The sequence below is a fragment of the Erpetoichthys calabaricus genome, chromosome 7 (assembly GCF_900747795.2).
Source record: "Erpetoichthys calabaricus chromosome 7, fErpCal1.3, whole genome shotgun sequence".
Lineage (NCBI taxonomy): Eukaryota > Metazoa > Chordata > Cladistia > Polypteriformes > Polypteridae > Erpetoichthys > Erpetoichthys calabaricus.
Genome location: NC_041400.2, coordinates 68,092,023 through 68,117,273, shown reverse-complemented (window position 1 = coordinate 68,117,273; position 25,251 = coordinate 68,092,023). Strand labels below are relative to the sequence as shown.

The following is a 25,251-nucleotide window of genomic DNA, read 5'->3' as shown; positions in this document are numbered from 1 at the left end:
GTCATGTCATCGTAGTGCCATTTTGGCCTTGCCTTATGTCTTTTGTTGTTATAGTTTCTATCCATGAGTTGATGATGACAGTGAACGTCATAGGAGGTTATTTAGAGATGGTTGTGTGAATTTACAATCATCCAAGTTTTTGGATAAAAATATTTTAAAAATCTTGCAGTTTTGATCTTTGAGTCTCACTATACACTTTATGTTTTCATGATCAGGTTTTCAGTCTTCCTGGTTTTGACCTTTGCCCATTTCTCTGAATATACTTTTATTTTGTCCTTTTCTAATATATATTTTCTGGTCTATGTTAAAAGTAGTCATTCAGGATGAACATGACTATAAGCACATCATGTTAGCTTGGACCAATTCATGATGAATGATCCTCAAATGAAGCACATCTTAAATGATATTAAACAGCTGCAGGGTGATGTAAAACACCATACCAAAACAATTTAATGATCTGGGAGCCTCATCACAGCTATACAACAGTGTTTAGGGAAGTTAGCCATGTTAGTGGCTCCAGACAGAACCATCAAAGAAGTGCATAATCAACTACCAAAATATTTTCAATGTTGCCCACAAACGTACAGGGACAAATCTTTGACCAGCAGTCACTTATACCATAGATAGGTGAAAAATAGCAATTGGTATATTATTGTTGGTAAGTAAGCTTCAAAATAGTTAGCCTCAAAATAAATTATACCGTTTTAATTTTAAACATTTATTAAAGAGTTTAATGCTGTTTTTGACTAAACACAGCATAAAATTGGTTACTGAGCTGCAGACAGGGCAATAAGTCCACTTTAAATTATTTTATAACTTCTAAGATACAAGTGGTGGATGAGGGTTGGGATAAGTCTTCTTTAGCTTTTTTAATGTGTAAATGAATTGTTGGAAGAATTACAAGATGTACCAGCCGTTCACATTGTGGGGAAAATTTTGAAGGCATTATTAGTTTGACTTTAAAACTGGGGAATGTTTTGAATGCTAGGCTCCATAACACTCAAAAATCAAAATAAGCTGAAAAACACAAGGCATGACAGCTAATGCTCCACCACAGAACAGAATGAACAAGGCCCTAATTGCTTAAGGGCGAGGACAGGGACCTCTACTACTTCTGCAAGGTGAGGGCAGATTTGAAAGAAAACAGAATTAGGAAATGGCACAGACAAGTCAGAATTCATATGGATCTATAAGATAATAATTAACCTATAAAGACATGTAGTCAAAATCATGCTGCAGAGAACAGATTGGTAAACCAAAGGGTATCTATAACCAAAGTCAAGAAGCACAAGACATAAATCATAATCAGTTGGTAGAAAAAAAAAATAACCAGAAATTGAAAAACTAATAATATAAAATTTAAAGTCCACTTTAAATTATTTTATAACTTCTAAGATACAAGTGGTGGATGAGGGTTGGGATAAGTCTTCTTTAGCTTTTTTAATGTGTAAATGAATTGTTGGAAGAATTACAAGATGTACTAGCCGTTCACGTTGTGGGGAAAATTTTGAAGGCATTTCAACATCAGATGTAGTATCACTTTATGTGTTTCAACCAGAGTGAAAACATACATTTAGTATATAAATCTATGTTTTCTTAGCTTTGTACATTTTGATTGTTTATGTTTTCTGTTCAATGTGAAGATATTTGTTGGCACTACTAATATGAAAGCTTTTACTTATATATGATATCACCCTTGCCACTGACATAGTGCAGATGCCCTCTTCAATGAAATTAAGTGAGATATTATATCACTTTCCTGTTAGTAGAAATTAGAAATTAAATGTGATGATACTGCAAACACTACATTCAAACTGAAGACAGGAGAAGTATACCTGAACAATTTACAATCCACTTTGGGCCTGTCACTGTTTTGTAAATGATGGCATTGATATTCTGATGCATTTGAAAAGAACAGAAAGCGTGAATTAAATGAAACACTCATTTCCTTATACCTTTTAATTATGAGATGAATAAAACATGCAGCTTGCTAGCTTTTGATGTAAAACAAGTCCTAAGATGTTTCTATATGTAAAATGAAGAGTACAGTTTGACTAATGGCTGGTTTTCAGACCAACGTTATGAATTTTTAAGAAATTATATTACATTAGTACTTTGAATGCAAAATATTCAAATTATGTTGTTTACTGTTCCCTGAAAATTTGTATATATTCATAACAAGTAAAACATTATTTTCTACACAATTGAGTGCTGTCAGAAAGACAAGTCACTTTAATGCTGTAATCTTTGTGCCATTTGGTAAAATGACTAGGGTAGTCCAATCTGTGAACATGTTTCTTTGTTATTCTATAACAAATGTTTCAACTTTGGTAGGGTGCATTTCAGTTGTATAAATCACGTCTTGGCAGAAAGTGTTAGAGTGCTGCATCAGGTACATTCAGAGCGTGAATTCAAAACCAAATACAATCTTCACTTACATAACAGGATGATAAAAACATGAATTTATTTGTCTTTGTTTAGACTGAGTGAATGACTTAACACCTACACTACCCACATGGTTTTCTTGAGCAAACGGGAATGGCATTTCTGGTCCCAGTTACAGAGTAAGTCTGATTAGTCAATTGAGCTAAAAGGCTAATTAGTGAGATTAATCAGTTTATGTTGCCCTTTAAATCAAACTGCCGCCACGTTTCTATAGTAAAACTGATGAAGAAACACACTCCTTAATGTACCCATTCTGACTGGACAGAAAACTCAGTCCAGCCTGGTCCTCAAACACAGTTAGAGATGGAAGGGAGCAGTAGGCAAATAGCCAAGATGGTCCTGTTTTCCTTTTTTTTTTAAAGAAATCTGTTTAGTCTATGCGAGCTTTTACTGAATACTGCTGGGGTTTTTGCTCTGTGTTCAAAATGCTACACACTCGGAGGTACAGTATGTGATCTCATCTCAGCACTTTCACCTCTGAAGAAAGAAATAAGAACACCCCCACTTTTTCTTATCATTAACAGCCCCTTTAATAAATTTCAGATACCTTGCTGCCACACTGGCTGCATTTTCCATCCAGGCCATAATTTGCCCACCAAAAGTGTTGCCATGGTGATTGGCATGCGGCGGCAGGACAAGCTCAATGCTCTCTACTCGAGTAGTTTCTGTTGATACTAGCGAGCTGTCGTTTCCATTAGCTGCATCTAGGGCAGAAAAAAAATGAGTTACTATTTTTGGGAAAATGGCCCTGTTTATGTTTTCTGGTCTTGCAGCACCCATGTTCCTACCAGCTCCACAATATTTTCAAGAGAGCTGTTGAGACTGCTGCAGACTGCAAACAATGTGATTTTAACTGGGTGAAAGCTGTGTTTAACAAACGTCAAAACAGTAATCAATACTGCCTGATCCTGAAAAAGCAAAAGCTTTGATAAATTACAAACAAAGGGAGGTGAGAAGGGAAGCGTGAGCAGCCCATAAAAAAGCACTGTTCTCATTGTCTTTGTCCCCTGATAGAAAATCATAATCTCAGGTTTGTGGCTTCAGAGTGCAGGCAGGAAAAAGCACTGAGACCGGGCAGCAGACAAAGTGAAGTGGAGGACAAAACATTGCAACCCTGGCATGTTTTTAAATAAACAATACATTAGCAAGTGGAATTTTAGGAGAAAAACCTCCTTCTCTGTAAATAAAATGGCTTACTTATTATTGCATAACCTCAGCTTATTGGAAAAACAATATTTTGGGGCACCAAGGAAAATATATTCATGAAACCAATTAAATTACCACTACTTTTTCAGTTGTTCTATATGCAGGCTCAGGGATTCCAGTATGCTGTGCTCAGCTTTAGTGCTCCACATTCTACTGTAACTTCATATGAAGAGGAGAGTCCTACCCAATAGATGAGGTACTCACAGGACAGTGTCGAGGGGCATCAGAAAGAAAAGTCTTTTTTAGAATCTGAGACATTTGAGTGAAGATTAAAAAAAAACATATTCCACCAGTATATGTTATTCAATTTTGTTTTTGATTTCTTCAGTTTACATTTATTAATCCACTTGGATTTGTCACATTATGTTGCATATTCATATAACAACACATTTTTATGTAAAAGTAGAATGCAGATTTTGAACTTCTGCAAATAAATCAGGATGACAACAAAATTGTTTATAGAAAGCCACCATGTAAAATTACGTAAGGATAAATCACAAGAAAGTTTAAATAAAATTTCTAGGATGTTAAATGAATTACTTGGAATTAGAACCATTAGTACCACCAATCCTCTTTGGAAAGACGCTAATCTTTCAAAACTGAGCTATTCAGCAAGAGCTTCTTTAAAGATGTAAGCAACAACTCAATGTCCATCCTGACCGTATCACATAAGTCCTTAAAGAAGAAACAGCTTTCATTGGGTGTGTGATGAAACATTGTGTATCAAGTTTTTTTCTATTTTTAAGTATACAAAGTACCTTTAAATAGAGTAGTATTCACCCTCTTGGAAATGTTCACATTTTATTATTATATAACTTTTAATCATAGGGATTTCATTTGTTTTTTTCACGTTGACCAACAGATTTCTGCAAAGTGGTCTAAATTAATTACAAACAAAAAACACAAAATAATTTACTGCATAAGGATTCACCTACCTTAAAGTCAATCTCAAGTTTTGTGTGCACAGGTCTCTATCAGCTTTGCACATCTGGGCAAAGTAGTTTTTCCTCATTCTTTGCAAAACTGCTAAAACTCCGTCAGGTTGCATGGGAATTATGAGTGAACAGCCTTGTTCAAGTCCAGCCACAAATCCTCCATTGGACCAAGATCTGGGCTCTGACTCAGCCACTCCTGGTCATTAACATTTGTTTAGAGCCGGGCCTGGAGGGATACCCACAGGTAAGGGTCAAAGATGTGAAGGCAATGGTGACTTTAGGGCTGTTCCCGTTCACTCTGTAGTTGCAGATCTTTGGTCATAGGACCTGGTGTTAAGACTTAAACAGGTTTGAGTCACCTGTTATAGGCCATACTTAACACCCCTAACCATGCTTAACCTTTCAATGAAACTCCTAGGATGACACCTCCCCCACCACCTGAACCTCTGAGACCTGAAAAATGTAAAAATCTAATTAAAAATTAAAGAGTTTACCTTTCTTCTTAAAGCATAAATATAAAATACAAGGATTAAATGCAATTGATATATAATACTTTTAGCATGTTTCCTACTTTTAGCTTCTATAATGCAGTTAAAAATATAAGTAACAAAAAAACTAACATACCTACAAAAATTCAGTAGTGATTACACAGATTCAGATCTGTCTCGCTGTCTTCAAGATGGTCTCTATTTCTTTCAAATCTCATTGGGTTTTTATTTAGAACTCCTGCTCAAAGATGTCCAGAAACTTCTACATCTTACTTAACTTTTGTCCCATGCTAGATTTTCCTGTGGAGTTGGTGTAATATTTCTTTTGAAACAAACTGTTTCATTTTATACCTAATAATCCCTAACATACAGTATATGATTAAAATAAAAATTTCTTTGCATAAGCATTATTATATCAACAAAATGATAAAGAGCAACAGACAAAACAGAGAACAAATGTATTAAATCGATTATATAAAAACACAAAAACATAAATGGCAGCAATCAAATCTGAAAATGTAACCCTCCAACCCCCCCCCCCAGACCAGGGGTCCCCAACTCTGGTCTTGGGTTTCATTCTAACCCTTAATTAGTGACCTGTTTTTTTCTGCTAATTAACTTATTTTGAATTAATTTTATTTGACTTGCTCTTGAAGACTTAGACCCCTTAATTGTTTCTTTTTCCTTAATTAGCAGACAAACAATAATGATGTATAAAATGAACCAAAAAATTTTGTTGATTATACAATATTTGAAAATAAAGAAAGGTGTAGGTCTCAGGAATACTGACCTGCTCAGGTCCCCAACGTATTTTAACAGTGCTCTTACAAAAGAGAAAATCAACAATTTTGGAAATTTATGCTATTGCACAATGAGAGCAGCAACAAGCCATAGAATTAAAGAACAGGTTTAATTAACAACAACAATCAGAGCCTAATTAAGCAACTGGTTAGAGTGAAATTGGTTGGAGTTCCAGGCCATGACTTAATTGGTCTTCTGTTGGCTCACTCACTTCTCATTCCATTTCTTTTGGGGGCCATTTAAGGAATAAAATGAAGCAATTCAGAGGAACAATGAAAAAATTCAGGGAAATAAATCTTAAATAACAAGTGAATTAAAAATAATTCAAAAGAAGTTAATTAGCAGCAAAAACAGTACACTAATTAATAAAAGGGTTAGAATAAAAACCTGCAGCCACTGGGGCCCTCCAGGACCAGAATTGGGGACCCTTGCCCCAGACCAACACATACAGTACAAAAATAACACGAATGGAAATTACTCTTTGACCACAGGCAATACGCGAAGTCCATGCAGTTCTGTCACTTCTTCAATGAAACTGTAGTCTTTTTTCTCTTACTCTTTTTGGCAGTGTCTCTAAAATGCTTTATCCCAAAAAAAGAAAAATTGCTTTCAGCTCATCCAATCTAAATCCTCTTGACTGTCCCGTCCACTTCTTCCTAGAGTGCAACGGACGACGATTCTTCAAGATGGCCACTTAAAAAACTGGAAAGGGCTTCAACATTTCACTGAGGCAATCTCCTATCTGGTTGTGGATAGACTACTTTTGTATTCTCCACCACAAAGATTGCGCTCACTCTTGTTCATACTTCTTCTGCCCTTTCATGCTCCTTTTCAGCTGTAAATTAGCATCTATTTACCATGGCAACCTCCCGGAAATTACTGCAACAGATCATACTCCACAAAGGTCCTCCTTATGGCGAACTGCCCAATGTGCCTGATTTTTCCCTCTACTTTACTATAGGTGCTGGCGACAGGATTTACATTAAGGACTTCACAGAGATACAAATGGCAAACCAGAAAATACATTATGATTCCCCACTCCAGCCTCTCTCAGAGAGGAATAAAGAGGGGACTTAAGGCTTAAGGTTGACCACATTTACAGTATCTATTTTAATATCTGCTTCCTTACCCCTTCTGTATGCAGTAGTTCTTTGGTCCTAGTTGGTTTAGAATTAAAGATAGTCCTGTCCATTTAGGCACAAGCTTTAAGAAATACAGTAAGACCCCGCTTAACGCTGCTCCGTTTAATGCTGTTTCAATATTACATGTTTTTTTTTTTAAATTCTAGCTTTTCACTGATTCACTTTGTAGACACATAAAAGCGTGGTTTTCAACGAAAATGTCGGTTTTCACCACAATTGCACAACTTGATTAGATACTTGCATGCAGTCTCACGGCACATTTGATATCAGTGCAGTACAGTACATTACGTATGTTTGACTGCGTCACTGTTCATTTATGATTGGTCATCACCATTATTGTGTAAGGATATAAACATAACAATTTTATTTTACTGTAATAAATAACAAGTATCCCTTTTTAGTTTTAAAATGAGTGGTTGCAAAGAAAAATAAAGTAAAGTGAAAAGGAAAAGCATTTTGCTGGAAATTAAAATGCAGGTGCTCAGACGATTAGATGCAGGTGAATGCCAAATTAGCGTTTCTGAAGATGAGGAAAAGAAGGAACTTTCGACAGATTTTCTAAAAAAAGGTTTAGCCACTATTACAGAAATTATGGACCAGTTTATACAAAACAATCCAAATTTTGCTAGAAGTTCAAAGGCAAGACTAAGTGTCATTGACGAGATGTCTTGCTATCGATAATTGCTTGCTGAATGACAGAGAAAAAGGAAAACAACATTAGATGACTTCTTCACAAGAAAACCTTCCTCATCACAAACATAAATTATGTATTTACTCGAATATTTTTGATTTTCATGAATGGCTTATGAATAAAAATCAATATTAGCAATAAGAAATGTCTATAATTAATGTAATAAAAAAGTATTTAATTATACATGTTACAAAATAAAACAAAAAAAATAATAAACTTTTTTATTCTCTGTCCTATTTCACCTATCCCCATTATTTATGTGTTAAGATGACCTCGTTTAACACTGTTCTGTTTAGCGCTGGGATTTCTTGTAACATATCCCCAGTGTTAAGCGGGTTTTTACTGTACCTTTTACTTGTATCAGAAAGATGGTGAGTTCTAACCCACCAGGTCACATGTCGAGCAATGCACTTTACTCTGCCAGGCACTGTAATATCTGGCATGTCTGGCTGTCACACTCACCAATCTCTTCTGAACATTCCTCAAAAATTGTCCCAGGGTGGTGAGTGTAAGGCATTGGGGTGTGTAAGGGTGCTGCTGTTATCAGATGGTCAAGTGCAACCTTTAGTTGTTGCCCTAGTGCTACCAAGGCAGGGGGCGCAATAGTAGCCTCATGCACTGCCATACTGATGGCAAAGTATAGCTCCTGGAGCCACTTGTCCCAGTCCTGATGGTGGTCACCTACACAGTAGGCCTGCATAGTCTTTAAGGTCCGGTTCACCCTCTGCATCAGATTGGTCTGGGATGGTAGGCTGTGGTCAATTCCTGCTTTACACCGCTGGCAGCATATAGCTTTTGCATTAAGATACTAGTGAACTGCGGGCCTCTGTCAGATGCTATATACAGTACTTTGGTACCCACCCCTAAGTGGGTGAATATTTCATTCATCAGGATGGAGCAAATCTTCTGTGCTTTGGCATCCATTAGGGCAAATAGATCCACCCACTTTGAAAAATTATCCACAACGACCATCAAGACTATCTTCTTGGTGGAAGTAGAAGGCAAAGGTCCCATCAGGTCCACAGCCCAGCATCTCTCTTGGTCCAGACAACATGGTTGATTATAGCTCTCCTGGTGGTTTTCCAGATGGGACCGTCATCATCTTGCATTTCTGGCACCTCTTCATATGATCCCACACATCCTTTCGCACAGAGGGCCACCTTGTCACTTCCAGCACTCTCAGCAGGGTTTTCAACCAACCAAAGTGTCATCCAAATGGGCTGTCATGATAATATTGGAGGAATTCAGGGATGTACCTTTCTGGGATCACTAGCTAGAGCTTAGATTCCTCCAAGTTTTTGCTGGCACTGATCAATATAGTACACCGTACATACAGTTCCTCAAGGTGTATGTGACCAGGCTGTGGTTTACCAGGATCTTCCCTACACCTTTGGCACACAAGACACACATGTTGGGCTTCAGCCAAGTCCTGGAGGCCCAGGGGCAAATGATTCCACTGGCTTTGTGCCATAGCCACACACACTTTGCGTGTTGACTCAGGGTTCAATAACAATGCATCATGGACTACATTGCCACAACCTATCCAGTAGAACACCTTGAAGGTGAAGCCTTGGAGTCATAGCACCCACCTGGTCAATCGGGAGAACATCTTGGGTTGGTTAAATATCTAGGTCAGGGCACTATGTTCAGTGTATACCTGAAACGCAACTCCCTTCAGGGAATGATGCCATTTTTCAACCGCCCACACCACTGCCAAACACTCTTTCTCAGAGGTGGAGTAGCTCATCTCTGTCCATGCAGACTTCATGATGCAAAAGCAATCACTCTCTCCAATCCATCCTTCCTCTGAGATAAAACAGCACCAAGGCCATAGTTGCTGGAATCAGAACGGACTTGAAAGAGTAGTGTGAGGTCAAGTTGAGCCAGGATTGGTGGGGATTGAAGCGCCGCCTTAAGCTGGTCCACTGCATCTTGGCACTCAGAAGTCTATTTTCCAGGGCACATACTTTCTCTTTAGGTGGTTAACGCTAGAATCCCTGAAGCATACAAACTTTTTTGTTGTCCCTGACCTCCTTAAATTTTCCTGACATACACCAGGAAGCTTGTAGCTTCTTATCACTGTGCCATTTGCCTGATTTTGTTTTGCAAATGTGTCAATTAACACCACGCAGCCTTCACTCCCCAACATTCAGCCAGATGAAGGCATCAGGCAGCTACCAACCTCATAGCTGAAGAATGTGTTGAAGTGTTTATCTGGCAATGAGTTGTAAGGAATTATATAGGTAAATGAAATACCATGATTTAAAATATATACATTTCATGAATGTTTTGTGTCTACAAGTATCTATGTAAATTAGGTATAGTATGACATAGGGAATGTGAGGCAGGAAATGTTGAACACAAAGCTAAAACAGAGATTTTGTTTTCATATATTATAGTAATAATGACATAATGTTGACATGAAGTGTAGAATGTGTGAAAGCTGAAGTCCAAATATCAAATAAACACTTTCACAAAAGGTATAACAAAACAAGTGTGCTTTTATTCAATTGCCATGTTGCTGAAGTCCAAATATCAGTCAGTACAAAATAAAAAACGTTCGCATATGTGTGTGTTTATGCATTTCACTTTCGCTTTCAACCAGTGGATATGTTGCTCCACTTAGATCCATGCAGGTGGCGCAGTGGATAAGCGGGCAGGAGATAATGGGTTCAAATTTCTGGTCCACCCTACATTTAGCATTTTGAGAAGTGAGCTGCTGTTATTATTATTATTATTATTATTATTATTATTAATATTATTATCATATAATGAAAACATACATTTGATCTGAGTCTGTAATAGCCTGTGTAAATTTATGGTACTTTTAAAAGTTGCTGAAGGGATAAAAGCAGACACACAAATGCTTGTGAATCATTTCTTTTTGGTGTCTATTGTGGATGTTACTTTTCCTCAAGTACACTTATGTAAAGATTTTCTATTTGAGCTGTGTGTAAAAGTGAAAAAAAAAACTCACCCAATCTAAATCCTCTTGACTGTCCTGTCTGCTTCTTCCTAAAGCAAGTCAGCCGATGAAGTCTTCAAGGTGTCCACGACCAAATTTAAGTGTGTCAATTTCCTATCTGGCCGTGGATAGACTTCGTTTGTATTCTCCACCACAAAGATTGTGCTCAGTCTTGTTCCTCCTTCTATTGCATTTTCATGCTCCTTTTCAACTGTAAATTTGTGTCAATTTACCATGGCAACATCACAGAACTTTCTGCAATGGCCATACCCCACAAAGGTCCTCCTTATGGTCATCTGCCCAATGTGACTGTTTGTTCCCTCCACTTTACTATAGGTGCTTGGGCGGCGACAGGGTTTACATCAAGGACAACACAGAGAGACAAAACACAAACCACATAACCTCCTACAAGTACTTGGGAGGTCCACATTAATGACAGGTTGGACTGGTCTCGGAACACAAAGGAATTATATAAGAAAGAACACAGCTGACCCTTTCCTTTAGGAGACAGCATTCCTTTAATGTGGAAAGTGACATCCTTCACATCTTCTACAATTCTGTGATGGCCAGTACAATGGAGCACTTATGTGCTCAGTTATCTTGTATTTTATATTTGTAAATAATTTAGACCACTTTGCAGAGATCTGTCTTCAGTTTGACATTAAAAAGTGTTTTTGTTGAGTGGTGGGAAAATGGAACATGAAAGGGATACAAAGCATGTTATAATCACACGGAGGAAACGGGCTATAACATGAGAAAACAGAAAATGGAATTTAAGAAGCTTAAAGCATTGCATTAAAGAGACAGTCATGAGAAAGTCGGTAACTATTAAAAGAGAAATCACAAATAACTCTATTACCTGACAACAACAAATGAGAGTAATAGAAATTAGGGAAAAACAAGTGATTAGCACATCTGAAAAAGAGACACATCAAAAGCAAATAGGGCAGGAACCCAGAAATACCAAAGTGGTTATTTTTAAATGATCATAGTAAGAGTCCAAACTTAGGCCAGTCGGTTTAAGAAGAGTGTTTTAAATCTGTTACTTCTCACGTCTAATCGTGACCTTCTCTGCTAGATTAACCGCAGGTCTTTTTCTTATGAACTGCTTAAATAATTCTTCTGAAACACTGCATTTTCTTAAGACAAATTTAGAGACTGTTTTTAATATAAAAAATATTTTCAGGTAGGTTCAGTACTCTAACTGATATTTAGAATTTGAATTCTAAAGCTAAAACCAAATTCAACACACAAAGATTCAATCATGTAGAGTTCTTATTAAGTTAGAGTTTACAATGAATGAGTGTTAGGAACAGTAATGAAGTTAATGTAACAGCAGTTATAAACATACCTTCTTTTATATATGTAGTAAACAAGAATCAGTAGTCATATGACTACTAATTGTAAGAGACAGATCCTTTCATTGTGTTGTTCCGAGCTTTTGTAGTTGTTGAACTGGCTCCTGGCACAAGATAATTCAATGCACTTCATAAAAGCAAAAAATGTAAAACATTGCGCTCATTTTGGAGACTGCAGTTGCTGATCACGCGCTTGCACCATGAAAACGACCTTACGGTGCAGTGGTTAGAAGTCAACTGAACTATGCAGCTGAAACGATGAAAGATGATGTGCTGATATGGATGGTGAGAATCCATTTTAAGCTCTGGGTTGTGAAGGGTCTGATATTTCTTATTTTTTTTGTTCAGTTTCATTGGTAACTTGGGTCTTGGTGAACGCTGGGGTGTCACCCAAAATATTGTGGCGTGTGACCTCAGACATGCGTGTCATAGGTTTGCCGTCACTGCCCTAGACAAATACACTAATTGTTGCCAAAAACTAAGTATTCAATAATATGAGCAAGGACCTGCATTTTCTTATATTTTTTCATAACATTTTCTTATATTCTAAAATATATCCTTAAATTGATATTGATATTGCTTAAAATGGATTCTCACCATCCATATCAGCACATCATCTTTCATCGTTTCAGCTGCATAGTTCAGTTGACTTCTAACCACTGCACTGTAAGGTCGTTTTCATGTTGCAAGCGCGTGATCAGCAACTGCAGTCTCCAAAATGAGTGCAGTGTTTTACATTTGTTGCTTTTATGAAGTGCATTGCATTATCTTGTGCCAGGAGCCAGTTCAACAACTACAGAAGCTCTGAACAGCACAATGAAAGAATCTGGCTCTTACAATTAGTAGTCATATGACTACTGATTCCTGTTTACCACATATATAAAAGAAAGTATGTTTGTAACTGCTGTTACATTAACTTCATTACTGTTCCTAATACTCATTCATTGTAAACTCTAACTTAATAAGAATTCTACATGATTGAATCTTTGTGTGTTGAATTTAGTTTTAGCTTTAGAATTCAAATTCTAAATATCAGTTAGAGTATTGAACCTACCTGAAAATATTTTTTATATTAAAAACAGTCTCTAAATTTGCCTTAAGAAAATGCAGTGTTTCAGAAGAATTATTTAAGCAGTTCATAAGAAAAAGACCGGCGGTTAATCTAGCAGAGAAGGTCACAATTAGATGTGAGAAGTAACCGATTTAAAACATTCTTCTTAAACCGACTGGCCTAAGTTTGGACTCTGACTATGATCATTTAAAAATACCCACTTTGGTATTTCTGGGTCCCTGCCCTATTTGCTTTTGATGTGTCTCTTTTTCAGATGTTCTAATCACTTGTTTTTGTATTTTAAAGAGAAAAATGTATATTTTTAAATTATTCAGTACTTTGTATAAATCAAGAGAAGAAAAAATAATCTGATGAAAATAAAATCAGGTATCATGATGCCATATTGAAATATACATGAAGGAATGAAAAGATGGAAGAAGCATGCCAGGTAATAATATATCAAAATTAGATGTTTCAGAAATGTGGTACAGACTTTCAGATGACAGTATATTTACAGATTAATGACTGCAATGAAAAGTTTTTGTGTCCCAAGATGTAATGCCATTATTTAGTGTATAAGTCTTCAACTGTGCAGTTATAGTAAAGTTTACTACATGCAATAAAGAGTGATATCTGCAGCTTTGACTGAAAAAAGATGAATTTTTGGAATGTAGCTTTGAAGTTCAATGGCATGGTCTTCAGAAAGTGATTAAGGTCAAAATGTACTTTAGACTACACAATACATGAAGAATGTCAGGTGTACACAATATCTGGTATAAGTGCCAGGAAGGAAGAACAGGCATCCTGGCCAGGGTAAAGGAAGGATTTATACCCGACCATGAGGCCATAGTGGAAGCAGCAGACGAAAGTCCATCAGGAGCAGCTCATTCTTCCACACAAAAGGGGGCAGTGTTCCTCAAGGCTGGACCACTTTACTATACCCATAGGGTGGCATGGGAGTTGTAGTCTGGAGACACAGCCCTGTGGGTGTCTTTGGTGACCTCCAGAAGGCGCTGCCGTGGGAGGAGTGTAAAATTTGTTTGGAATAGTGTATTCCTTATTGATCCTTGATGGGTGACTATTGTGATGGTGCACTGGGTAAATTTTATTTTATCCTAGAATCGTGTTGGGCATTACTGTGTCTGATGTTTGGGGCTCAGGTATGGCCCTGCTGGTTACACGGGCGTAGTCGATAGGATTACCTGACCATTGGTGGGCACGGTCCTGGAATACTATTGTAACCCCACCTAGATCTTTAATCCCACACATTTAGCACCAAAAGCCCAATCCCAGAAATGGGAAAAAGATCAGGTAGGAAGACCAGTAGATTGGAGAATGATAGATGTCCAGCAGACTCCTGGTTGCTGTCCAGGAGTTCAAATAATCTCGAAGATGGAAGGCCAACGTACCTTGTGGGAGGGACACTGGATGGTCTCTTCAACAGGGTTTTTCTCAAGGAAAAAAATATCGAGGTATATACTGGTGAAGGGTCAAAGTCCCCGAAAAGTGGTGAAAAGACCATTGCAGACTAAAGTCAATAAAATGGGGAACATGTGGCTGGGCATCTAATGTGTTTTCAGCTCCGTGATATGAAGGCCATGAGGTGCAGAGAGTCCAGAGCGACGCAGACATCTATCGTGAATGCAAACCCAAACACAGAAAATTTAATTCCGGGAATCCTGAATTCCAGACTGGGGGCAAGTGATTCTTCCTCTTTCTTATATAATGCTAATAAGTTGTGGAATCAATGTGTGAATTCCATCACTAAAGTAGTTAAGACAGAGTAGAATGTCCTGGCAAAGGGAATTCCTGATTTCCATTTACCAGGTTATTGAGGGAACCCGACAGAACATGTGCAAAGCCAGCGTGTGGCCCCTGACTCACCACAGAAGAGCGGAAAAAGCCAACCTCCCTCTTGGAAACAGCCAAGTCAATCCAAGAACTGAGTCAATCTTCAGGAGCTGGAGGAGCTGCTTCATTCTGTGCAGGCTTTACGGACTATATTAAATAGCCTAGAAGCTGTAGTCAAGGGGATTGAGGATACAACCAAGGCTACCTGAAAATATTTTTTATATTAAAAACAGTCTCTAAATAGGCTTTGCTCCAAACACTGTATCAATTTTTGCCATCATCCACTGCCTGTTTTCTTTGACACCTCTTTTCAAGCTGCTCTTTAAACATTTTTGGATGCTCGCAGATTAATAATATTATGTTGAGGGTGCCATCATTTTTGTTAAACTGTGAATTATATTGATTTAACTAATTGATTTTTATTTTACAATAAGGTCTTTTGCATAACAACATTAATAGACAATAAATGATTTGTACAATAAATTAATATCAGCAAAACATTTCCACTCTATGATAAACTGACCTAATAAACATAGTCATGACTCTACCATTGATGAAGAGTACCTATGAATTCATAAAAGTGAAACATTGTCTGTTCATTTGTTTAAGAGTGTCACTTTGAAGAAGTGCCATAATAAATGCAGTTCTGATTAAAGTTATCATCCAACGTGAACCAAAGGTTTTTGTGACCTAATTTAAAATAATTCAAACACTGGAATACTTGTAGCAACAATAGGCCATTCATACAAACAAGATTGCCAATGCCATTCAGCTAGATTTTCCAAGATATCTCCAGGTCAAGATTTGACATTCCTTAAAGTCCTGCATTCTACCCTATCTCTTTAAACCTATTCCATGTGTTTATATTTCTTTGTGTGAAGAAATGTGTGTGAAATTTGCCCTTAAAAAGTTTTCAACAGTGTGCCTGTGTTCTTGTTGAAGAAATAGTAACAGCCTATATCCACTGTACTAATAAATTATATCATTTTAACACTTCAGTCATGTCACCTTTTAATCTCTATTTGCTTAAACTAAAAAGTTTCAGCTCCTTCAATCTGTCCTCAATGCTCTTACCAGGTAGAATCAGCCTAGTCACTCTGCTCTGGACTTTCTCTAGTGCTGCTATGTCTTTTTTGCAATATGGAGATAAGAGCTGTACACAGAACTCCAGGTGGGGCCACATTTGTGTGATATGTTATACTGAAAATCTCAAATATAACCTCTTTGACTTGTACTGCACACATAACTGGATATCCAATTAGCCTTCTTGATCGCTTCTGTACATTGTCTAGATGTTGACAGTGTTGAGCTCACTACAACTTCTATACTCTTCTCATAAGATGTACTTTAAATTTTCAGACATTCCATTGTGTATTCATATCTAACATTTTTACTTCCTACACGTAATGCTGCACATTTACTCATTTTAAATTTCATCAGCCACAAATCTGCCCAAGCCTGTGTGCTGTCCAGGTCTGTAAAAATTTGGCTGATTCTCAATTATCGGCTTTTCCACCTTGTTTTGTATAATCAAACTAAGTTGAAACTCTGCCACATACAAGGTATTAAGAAAAATGATTTGACAGGTTTAACAGTGTGATTTCAAATAGTATTAAATTCAAATTTAACCAACAATGTATTGCATCTGTTTCCATTTGGATTTTAAAGTTGAAGTTTATGATGATGCCTACACCATGACACATGTTAGAGCCAGTGTTCACACTCCAAACCATGTTTATAACTGCTGCTTATTAAGAAAAAACATGGTCGATAAAAATGGATGAGGGAAAAATTACATGTAGGTGCAGTTAATATACATTTTTTTTTACTATGTATTATTTTCTTTAAACTATACCACATACAGGACGGCATGGTGGCGCAGTAGTAGTGCTGCTGCCTCGCAGTAAAGAGACCTGGGTTTGCTTCCCAGGTCCTCCCTGTGTGGAGTTTACATGTTCTCCCCGTGTCTGTGTGGGTTTCCTCTGGGTGCTCCGGTTTCCTCCCACAGTCCAAAGAAATGCAGGTTAGGTGCATTGGCGATTCTAAATTGTCCCTAGTGTGTGCCTGTGGTGGGCTGGCACCCTGCCTGGGCTTTGTTCCTGCCCTGTGCTGGCAGGGATTGGCTCCAACAGACCCCTGTGACCCTGTGTTAGGATATAGCGGGTTGGACAATGACTGACTGACTGACTATACCACATACAGAGGCATCTCTGGATTACTGGAATTATTTAATCTTACCTGTACCAAATCTAAATCAATATATATTTTTCAATAATATATTTTTCCAAACTTCAGAGTATTTCCATCAACTTCTTCCCATTGAAATGTTTCTTTTTCTCAGACATACAATATTTTCATATGTCTCATCTGCTAATTTTTCCTTAAATGCTCTCAGTTATATTTTGGTTTTGAGCTGATTTCTGGATATTGTTTACTCTGCATTTCTAAGGTTGCAGCTGCTTATCCTCTAATGTTGTACATGGGTCCTGTCACCTGTAGTATAGTGCAAGCAGCCTAAAAATATGTATTAAAAACCTGGACCTTCAAAAGAAAACCTGGGAACTTGGGGTATAATGTACCAAGGAGCATCTAGAGGACCTTCTAGAGTGGTGTTTGTGGGGCATCCTCTGAAATGAATCCAGTTTTGGTTTGTAAATGACCATTCACGAGGGACTAAATGGCCATGCCCTGCTAATGGTCATTAAATCCTAAGCAAGGAAGTAGGATGGGTTCAAGCCTCACTACATGGAGATAATGAGACCAGATCCTTTGTGAATGTTTTAATGTAAGCACTTTGACTAGCATCTGCACATATTTATTAGATGCTAACCCTATGAGTCGTTAGACCCAATGAAACAATTTGAGCATCATTTAAACATTTGCTTATGTACTCCTTGAATGTCTCTTATATTCAATATATTTAAGATCTCACATCTCATCTCATCTCAGTATTCAAAATCACAATGGTAAGCGTCATGCTAGTACAATCATACAGAGCAGCAATCTATTTATTTTTTGGCTGGCAAGAAGGTTTCTTGAACAACTAAACAGTCTGGATCAGAAAACAATAAATTCACCAAACAAACAGAACCAAAAGGGGCAAGTGGAAGTTTTTTAAAATTTTAAAGGATGCAAGATGTCAAAATCAAACGAAAACCTGAAACAAATGAAGTTGCTCAAGAAGCTAACCTTGTTAGGCTGAAGAGTATTTCATTTGAGAAAACGCAATGCACAAACTAAACAAGCTAAGTCTAAGTCTTTAACAAATGACTTTGGTTGCACCTCGAGCCGGCACGATTATATATGCGCTGCCATCCTAGAACGCCAGTAAAGGAAAAAAAAAAAAGATATCCGGGGAGCAAGCGACCAACACTGCTTTCCTACTACACCACTCCAAGTACAGAAACACTCCAGTGAATGCAGAGTTAAATTAAAAAATTATTATTGGAAGAAATTACACACATTTAACAAAAACCCCTATATACATAATATCGTGCTGCATCGCTTCCCACCCCACACAAATCACGGCAAAAAACACTCAACCACATACACCACTAATACATAAATATGAGAACAAGAAAAAGAAAAACTCAATGTATTCGTAGTCCTTTTAATATTCTCTGTTGGGGATGATTATCTACAGTCTGTGCCGAACCATACCTCCTGTTCCAGGAAACGTACAGAACAACAATCCCTGGTACTGGCCCGTCAGGTCCTCTCCCAAATACAACCCCAAATCAGAAAAAGTTGGGACAGTGTGGAAAATGTAAATAAAAAAAGAAAAAAGCAAGTTTATAAATTCTCCTTAAATTTTATTTCATTGCACAGTATGAACACAAAATAATTCATGTTTTGTTTTGTCAACATCATTTGATTTGTAAATAAATATCCATTCTTGCCATTCAGACTTGCAACACATTTCAAAAAAAGTTGGGATGGGGGCAATTAAGGGGTAGTAATGAGGTATAATAACTAAATAATGATGTGATTTGAAACTGGTGATGTTAACAGGTGATTGCAATCATGATTCGGTACAAAAGCAGCATCGAGGAAAGGCCTACTCCTTTAGGAGCAAAGATGGGCAGAGGATCGCCAGTTTGCCACCAAGTGCGGGCAAAAATCTTTGAAATGATGAAGAAAAATGTTTCTCAAAGACAGATAGGAAGAGATTTGGGCATTTCTCCCTCTACAGTGCATAACATAGTGAAAAGAATCAGGGAATCTGGAAAAATTACCGTGCGCAAAGGCCAAGGGCGCAAGCCTAAACTGAATGGCCGTGATCTCCGAGCCCTCAGACGGCACTGCATTAAAAACCGTCATTCATCAATAAATGATATAACTGCGTGGGCTCAGGACTACTTCAGGAAGTCACTCTCAAGCACTACAGTTGTAGTTACACTAGGAAATGCCAGCTAAAACTGTACTGTGCCAAAAGGAAGCCCTACATAAATAGTGTCCAGAAGCGCCGTCGACTTCTCTGGGCTCGGAGGCATCTGGGATGGTCCATTGTGCAGTGGAAATGTGCATTGTGGTCAGACGAATCGGTTTTTCACATCTTTTTGGAAGAAATGGACACCATGTGCTGCGGACCAAAGAGGAAAAGGACCATCCAGACTGTTACCAGATACAAGTCCAAAAGCCAGGGTCTGTCATGGTATGGGGTTGTGTCAGTGCCTTCGGCAAAGGTAACTTGCACTTCTGCGATGGCACCATCAATGCTGAGAAGTATATCTCAGTTTTGGAGGAACAAATGCTGCCTTCAAGATGACGTCTTTTCCAGGGACGCCCATGCTTATTTCAGCAAGACAATGCCAAACCACATACTGCGCGCATAACAAAGGCATGGCTGCGTAAGAAGAGGGTGCGGATGCTTGACTGGCCTGCCTGCAGCCCTGATTTGTCTCCTATAGAGAATGTTTGGCGCATTTTGAAACGAAAAATGCGTCAACGAAGACCCCGTACTGTTGCGGACCTAAAACGTTGTTTGCAGGAAGAATGGGACAAACTAACACCTGCAACACTTAGTCACTTGATTTCTTCAATGCCTAAACGTCTTTTAAGTGTTGTTAAAAGACAGGGGAACTGTACAAAGTGGTAAATGCTGTACTGCCCCAACTTTTTTTGAAATGTGTTGCAAGCCTGAATGGCAAGAATGGATATTTATTTACAAATCAAATGATGTTGACAAAAAAAACATGAATTATTTTGTGTTCATACTGTCTGCAATGAAATAAAATTTGAGGAGAATTTATAACTTGCTTTTTTCTTTTTTTATTCACATTTTCCACACTGTCCCAACTTTTTCTGATTTGGGGTTGTATCTTCACCAGAAAGGGAAAATAATTTGTCCTGAAATGAACCCGGGTTCACCTGTCGTTTTCTATGCGGTGTCAATCTCTTTCACTCTATCCTTTTCCTTTGATGGCGTTCGCTCCTCTCTTGTCTCTGTGCTCCTCTCTCCTTTTTCCCGCCACCCATTTACATACCGTTGGCTCCCTGTACTGTCTGTTGGGCCCTGGTGACCAGCCTTACAAATTAAGCCATTCCACTATTATCAGGAATGGGGAAAGGTACACACTCATAGTGACACACACATATTACAGACGACCATTACACATATGGAATACACATGTTATACACATGGAAACACACTCGTGAAGATGATCTTATCTTGCTGAAACAAAAGAAAGACAAAATGGCTCCCATGGTGATGTCATGGATACTGTAAAAATCAATGAAAACCAAAAAAAGACACAAAAATACAAAATGATAGAATTACCATATACACTCGTGTATAAAAATCGATCATAACATCAGACTCCGGCTTATACGCCCATTCAAAAATGCTTAATTTGTTTTGGTTTTTTTTTACATCTTCTTGCTTCCTCCAATCTCGCACCAGTTTCTCAGACACATCAAATTTTGTTGCAGCAGAGCTGTTACCCATTTCTTTCGCCACTTTAACAACTTTTAATTTAAAACCAGCTTCATATTTTCTTCTGATCGAAAGTTCCATTGTAGATAAGGGATGCTCTTACAGTAAAGGTGTGTGAAGGTGTGAGATACACAAAACACAAATCAGTGCAAACGTTGTTTCGGAATAATTCAGGTATTACTGTGTGGTCATGTGGCACAATACATAGAAAAAAAGGCACTGTGCTCTGTGGTTACGCTCCCAGGTGAGCATTAGCATATCACAATCTCTTGCATCAATAGCATGAGTTTTCCACATTCGACTTGTACAACCGATATTATAAAATACCAGAAATTATATGGTAAAAATAAGCCCCGACTTGTCCGCGGGAAAAGTTAAACATGAGTTTATACAGTACTTAGCATTAACACCAGGTGTTACTCGGGTCCGGAATTCTATGAAATTTGGTTAAGGACGCGTCAGATTCGGGTTGACATGTAATGGTCCACTTTACAGCAAAAACCCTGAATAACGTTTGATCATCAGATATTGACACAGACAGTGAAACTCCTGCATAAGGCACTGTACAACTGAACGGCCATGATATGCCTAGGTATTTGGCCGCCTAAAGATTTACTGTTGTGCAAGTAGGTGCATGGCAAAGGGCAAAATGATTGCAATTATGTAGAAAGACATTATCCCCATAAGCACTGTTCACAGTCCAGCAACTGACATTCATGTCAGGGTAAAAGTGGAAGTCATTAAGCCTTGTGCTGAGGTAGTCTATAATAACACAACCAGTGAGTCGATTGTACTGTTATTCAACCCTATCTTGCTCAAAAAAAAAAATTTAAAAAGTATGCAAAGAGAGAAAGTACTTACTTACTTTCAGGTTGTGTGTAGTTGACTGTTTCAAAACATATCACATGAAGGACGTGTATTAAATCTGCATCAGAACAACAGTGGACACTAGACATCGGGTTCATCAACAACTGGGACCTCTTTTGGGAAAGACCGCGTTTTTTCAAGCGAGATGGCCCGCATCCGAATAGCTTCGGCGCCCGGGTCCTCTCCGAAAACATATCCAAGGTAATTCGTTTATCTTGACTATCTATCTCTGCTTTTAACCCCTTCCGAAATGCCACTCCTGTGCTTGGTCATAATTGTTTAATAAAATCTTCCATAAAAGTGCACAACATAAATACTGTAATAACCAATCTTAATGCACATAGAAAATCTAGGCAATACGGCATAAATACCAATAATTTAATTAAAGTTACTACTTTAGATGAACAATGTATTAAAACTATAAAAACAGATCATAGATTAAACAAAAAATACACGCAGAGCGGCGCTAATAAAAATAACTTAATTCCTGTTCCATATATCAATAACGCACATAGTATTCATCTCTGCTCCTCCGAAACATTGAATATGGCACTATTAAATATTAGAGCTTTAACTAACAAGACGTTTTTTATCAACGATCTTATTAGTGATAAAAAAAATAGATTTTATTGCACTAAGTGAAACGTGGCTTAGCTCAGATGGCGCAGTTGTTTTAATCGAATCTGCACCTCCGGATTACAGTTTTACTCGTGCTGATCGCCAAGGAAAGAGAGGTGGAGGGCTAGCAAACATTTACTCAAGCAGGTTAAAATGTAAAAATATCAGTTTTGGTAAATTCAAGTCTTTTGAGTATCTCGCCATTATTATTCAGAGAGATTCTCACGTTCTAGTATTATCCGTGTATAGACCTCCAAAATTCAACGTGTCTTTCTTTGAGGAATTCTCTGACTTGATGTCAATCTTAATTACGAACTATGACACATAGTCGGCGACTTTAATTTTTATATAGAAAATCAATGTGACCAAAAAGTAAAAGAATTTATGAACCTCCTGGACTCTTTTGATTTAAGACAGCTCGTTAATCAGCCTACACATAAAGCAGGTCATACGTTAGACTTAGTGATTACTAAAGGACTAAAAGATGATGTAAAGCAGGTCATTGATATTGGTCTATCAGACCATTTTCTTCTACTCTTTAATATAGAAATAATGATAGAAAACACTCATGAGAAGCATATTGTTAAAAAACGCTTCTTTGACTCCTCAGCAGCTTTAAAACTTTCAAACATTCTAACCAATCAGTCCGTTTATAGTGCCAACTACAATAGCGAGGAGAATGTAAATAGTAAGGTGGAAAGATTTAATAGTAAAGTGAGGGCTGCTGTTGACTTAGTTGCACCTGAAAAGACAGTTAAAAAATCTTCTAGCATTGTTATACCATGGAAGACCCAAAGAGTGTCTGATTTAAAGAGAACATGCCGTAGAGCTGAGCGTAAATGGAGGAAAACTAAACTAACTATTGACTATGAAATATTAAAAGTTAAAATAACAGAATACAATAACACAGTCCGTCTTGAGAGGCGCTGCTATTTCTCTAAGATTATAAATAACAATGCTAGTAATCCCAGTCTTATTTTCGACGATTGATCGTCTGTTAAACCCAGGTAACTCAAAGGAATGCCTCCTAAGTACTTCCAGTAAAACCTGTGAGGCTATCGCTGTATTTTTCAATCAAAAAATTAATGATATTAGAAATAACATAGTATATCTCCCCAACACTAAGGATCCTCCTAAACCCCAGTACCCCATAATAAACAAATTAAAGTCTTTCACTAGGATAGATTTACCTGATTTACATAAAATAATTTCTCAAATGAAACCCTCCACCTGTGCCCTTGACCCAATACCAACAAATTTTTTCAAAGAAGTATCGGGCGTGCTTATTGATAATGTTCTTGACATAGTAAATTCGTCATTAGATACGGGGGTCTTCCCAGACTGTCTTAAGACTGCGGTAGTTAAACCCCTACTTAAGAAAAATAATCTCGATCCCTCTGCTCTTGAAAATTATAGACCCATCTCTAACCTGCCTTTCTTAAGTAAAATTCTAGAGAAGGCAGTCATTATACAGTTAAATGAGCACCTAAATAAACATGCTATTCTTGATAAATTTCAGTCAGGTTTTTGAACAAATCACAGCACAGAAACTGCACTCGTTAAAGTAGTAAATGACTTGCGGGTAAATGCAGACAGAGGCCATTTATCTGTTCTCATCCTCTTAGATCTGAGTGCCGCATTTGACACCATTGATCATAATATTCTTAAGAATCGCCTTAGTCAATGGGTGGGCCTCTCTGGCAGTGTCTTAAATTGGTTTGAATCCTACCTGGCAGGGAGAAAATTCTTTGTTAGTTGTGGTAATTATAACTCAAAGACACATGATATTCTATATGGTGTTCCACAAGGCTCTATCCTGGGTCCACTGCTCTTCTCAATCTACATGCTTCCATTAGGTCAGATTATCTCAGGGTACAACGTGAGCTACCACAGCTATGCTGATGACACACAGCTGTATTTATCAATAGCACCTGATGACCCCAAATCTCTTGATTCGCTAACACAATGTCTAACTTGTATCTCAGAATGGATGAATAGTAACTTTCTCAAATTAAATAAAGAAAAAACCGAAATCTTAGTGATTGGCAATAATGGATACAATGAGGCTATTAGAAATAAACTGGATGCATTAGGATTAAAAGTCAAATCGGAGGTAAAAAGCTTAGGGGTAACCGTTGATTGTAATCTGAATTTTAAATCACATATTAATCAGATCACTAGGACAGCATTTTTTCACCTAAGAAACATAGCAAAAGTTAGACCTCTTATATCATCGAAAGATGCAGAGAAATTAGTTCATGCGCTTATTTTCAGTCGGCTAGATTACTGTAACGCACTCCTCTCAGGTCTACCCAAAAAAGACATCAATCGTTTGCAACTAGTGCAGAATGCAGCTGCTAGAATCCTTACCAGGAAAAGAAAATCCGAACACATTTCTCCAGTTTTGATGTCACTACACTGGTTACCTGTGTCATTCAGAATTGACTTTAAAATTCTGCTTATGGTTTATAAAGCTTTAAATAATCTCGCCCCGGCTTATATATCGGAATGTCTGACACCTTATATTCCAAATCGTAACCTCAGATCCTCAACTGAGTGTCTCCTTAGAATTCCAAGAGCAAAACTTAAAAGAAGTGGTGAGGCAGCCTTCTGCTGTTATGCACCTAAACTCTGGAATAGCCTGCCAGTAGGAATTCGCCAGGCTAATACAGTGGAGCACTTTAAAAAACTGCTGAAAACACATCATTTTAACATGGCCTTCTCATAACTTCACTGTAATTTATTCCTGATACTCTGTATATCCAATTCATTATAATAACTATTCATTCAAAATCTGTACTAACCCCTACTCTCTCTTCTGTTTCCTTTTCCGGTGTCCTGTTGGTGGTGGCGTGCGCCACCACCATCTACCCAAAGCACCATGATGTTCCAACAATG

General features: G+C 37.7%; 1 protein-coding gene across 1 annotated transcript in view; it reads right to left on the bottom strand.

Moving 5' to 3' along the window:
- LOC114654272 (acetyl-coenzyme A thioesterase) overlaps positions 1-25,251 on the bottom strand; it is a 176,614-nt gene that overhangs the window by 61,071 nt on the left and 90,292 nt on the right. The window contains exon 6 of the mRNA XM_028804705.2: positions 2,993-3,149. Coding sequence (XP_028660538.1) covers positions 2,993-3,149 — 157 coding nt within the window. The remainder of the gene's footprint in view (positions 1-2,992; positions 3,150-25,251) is intronic.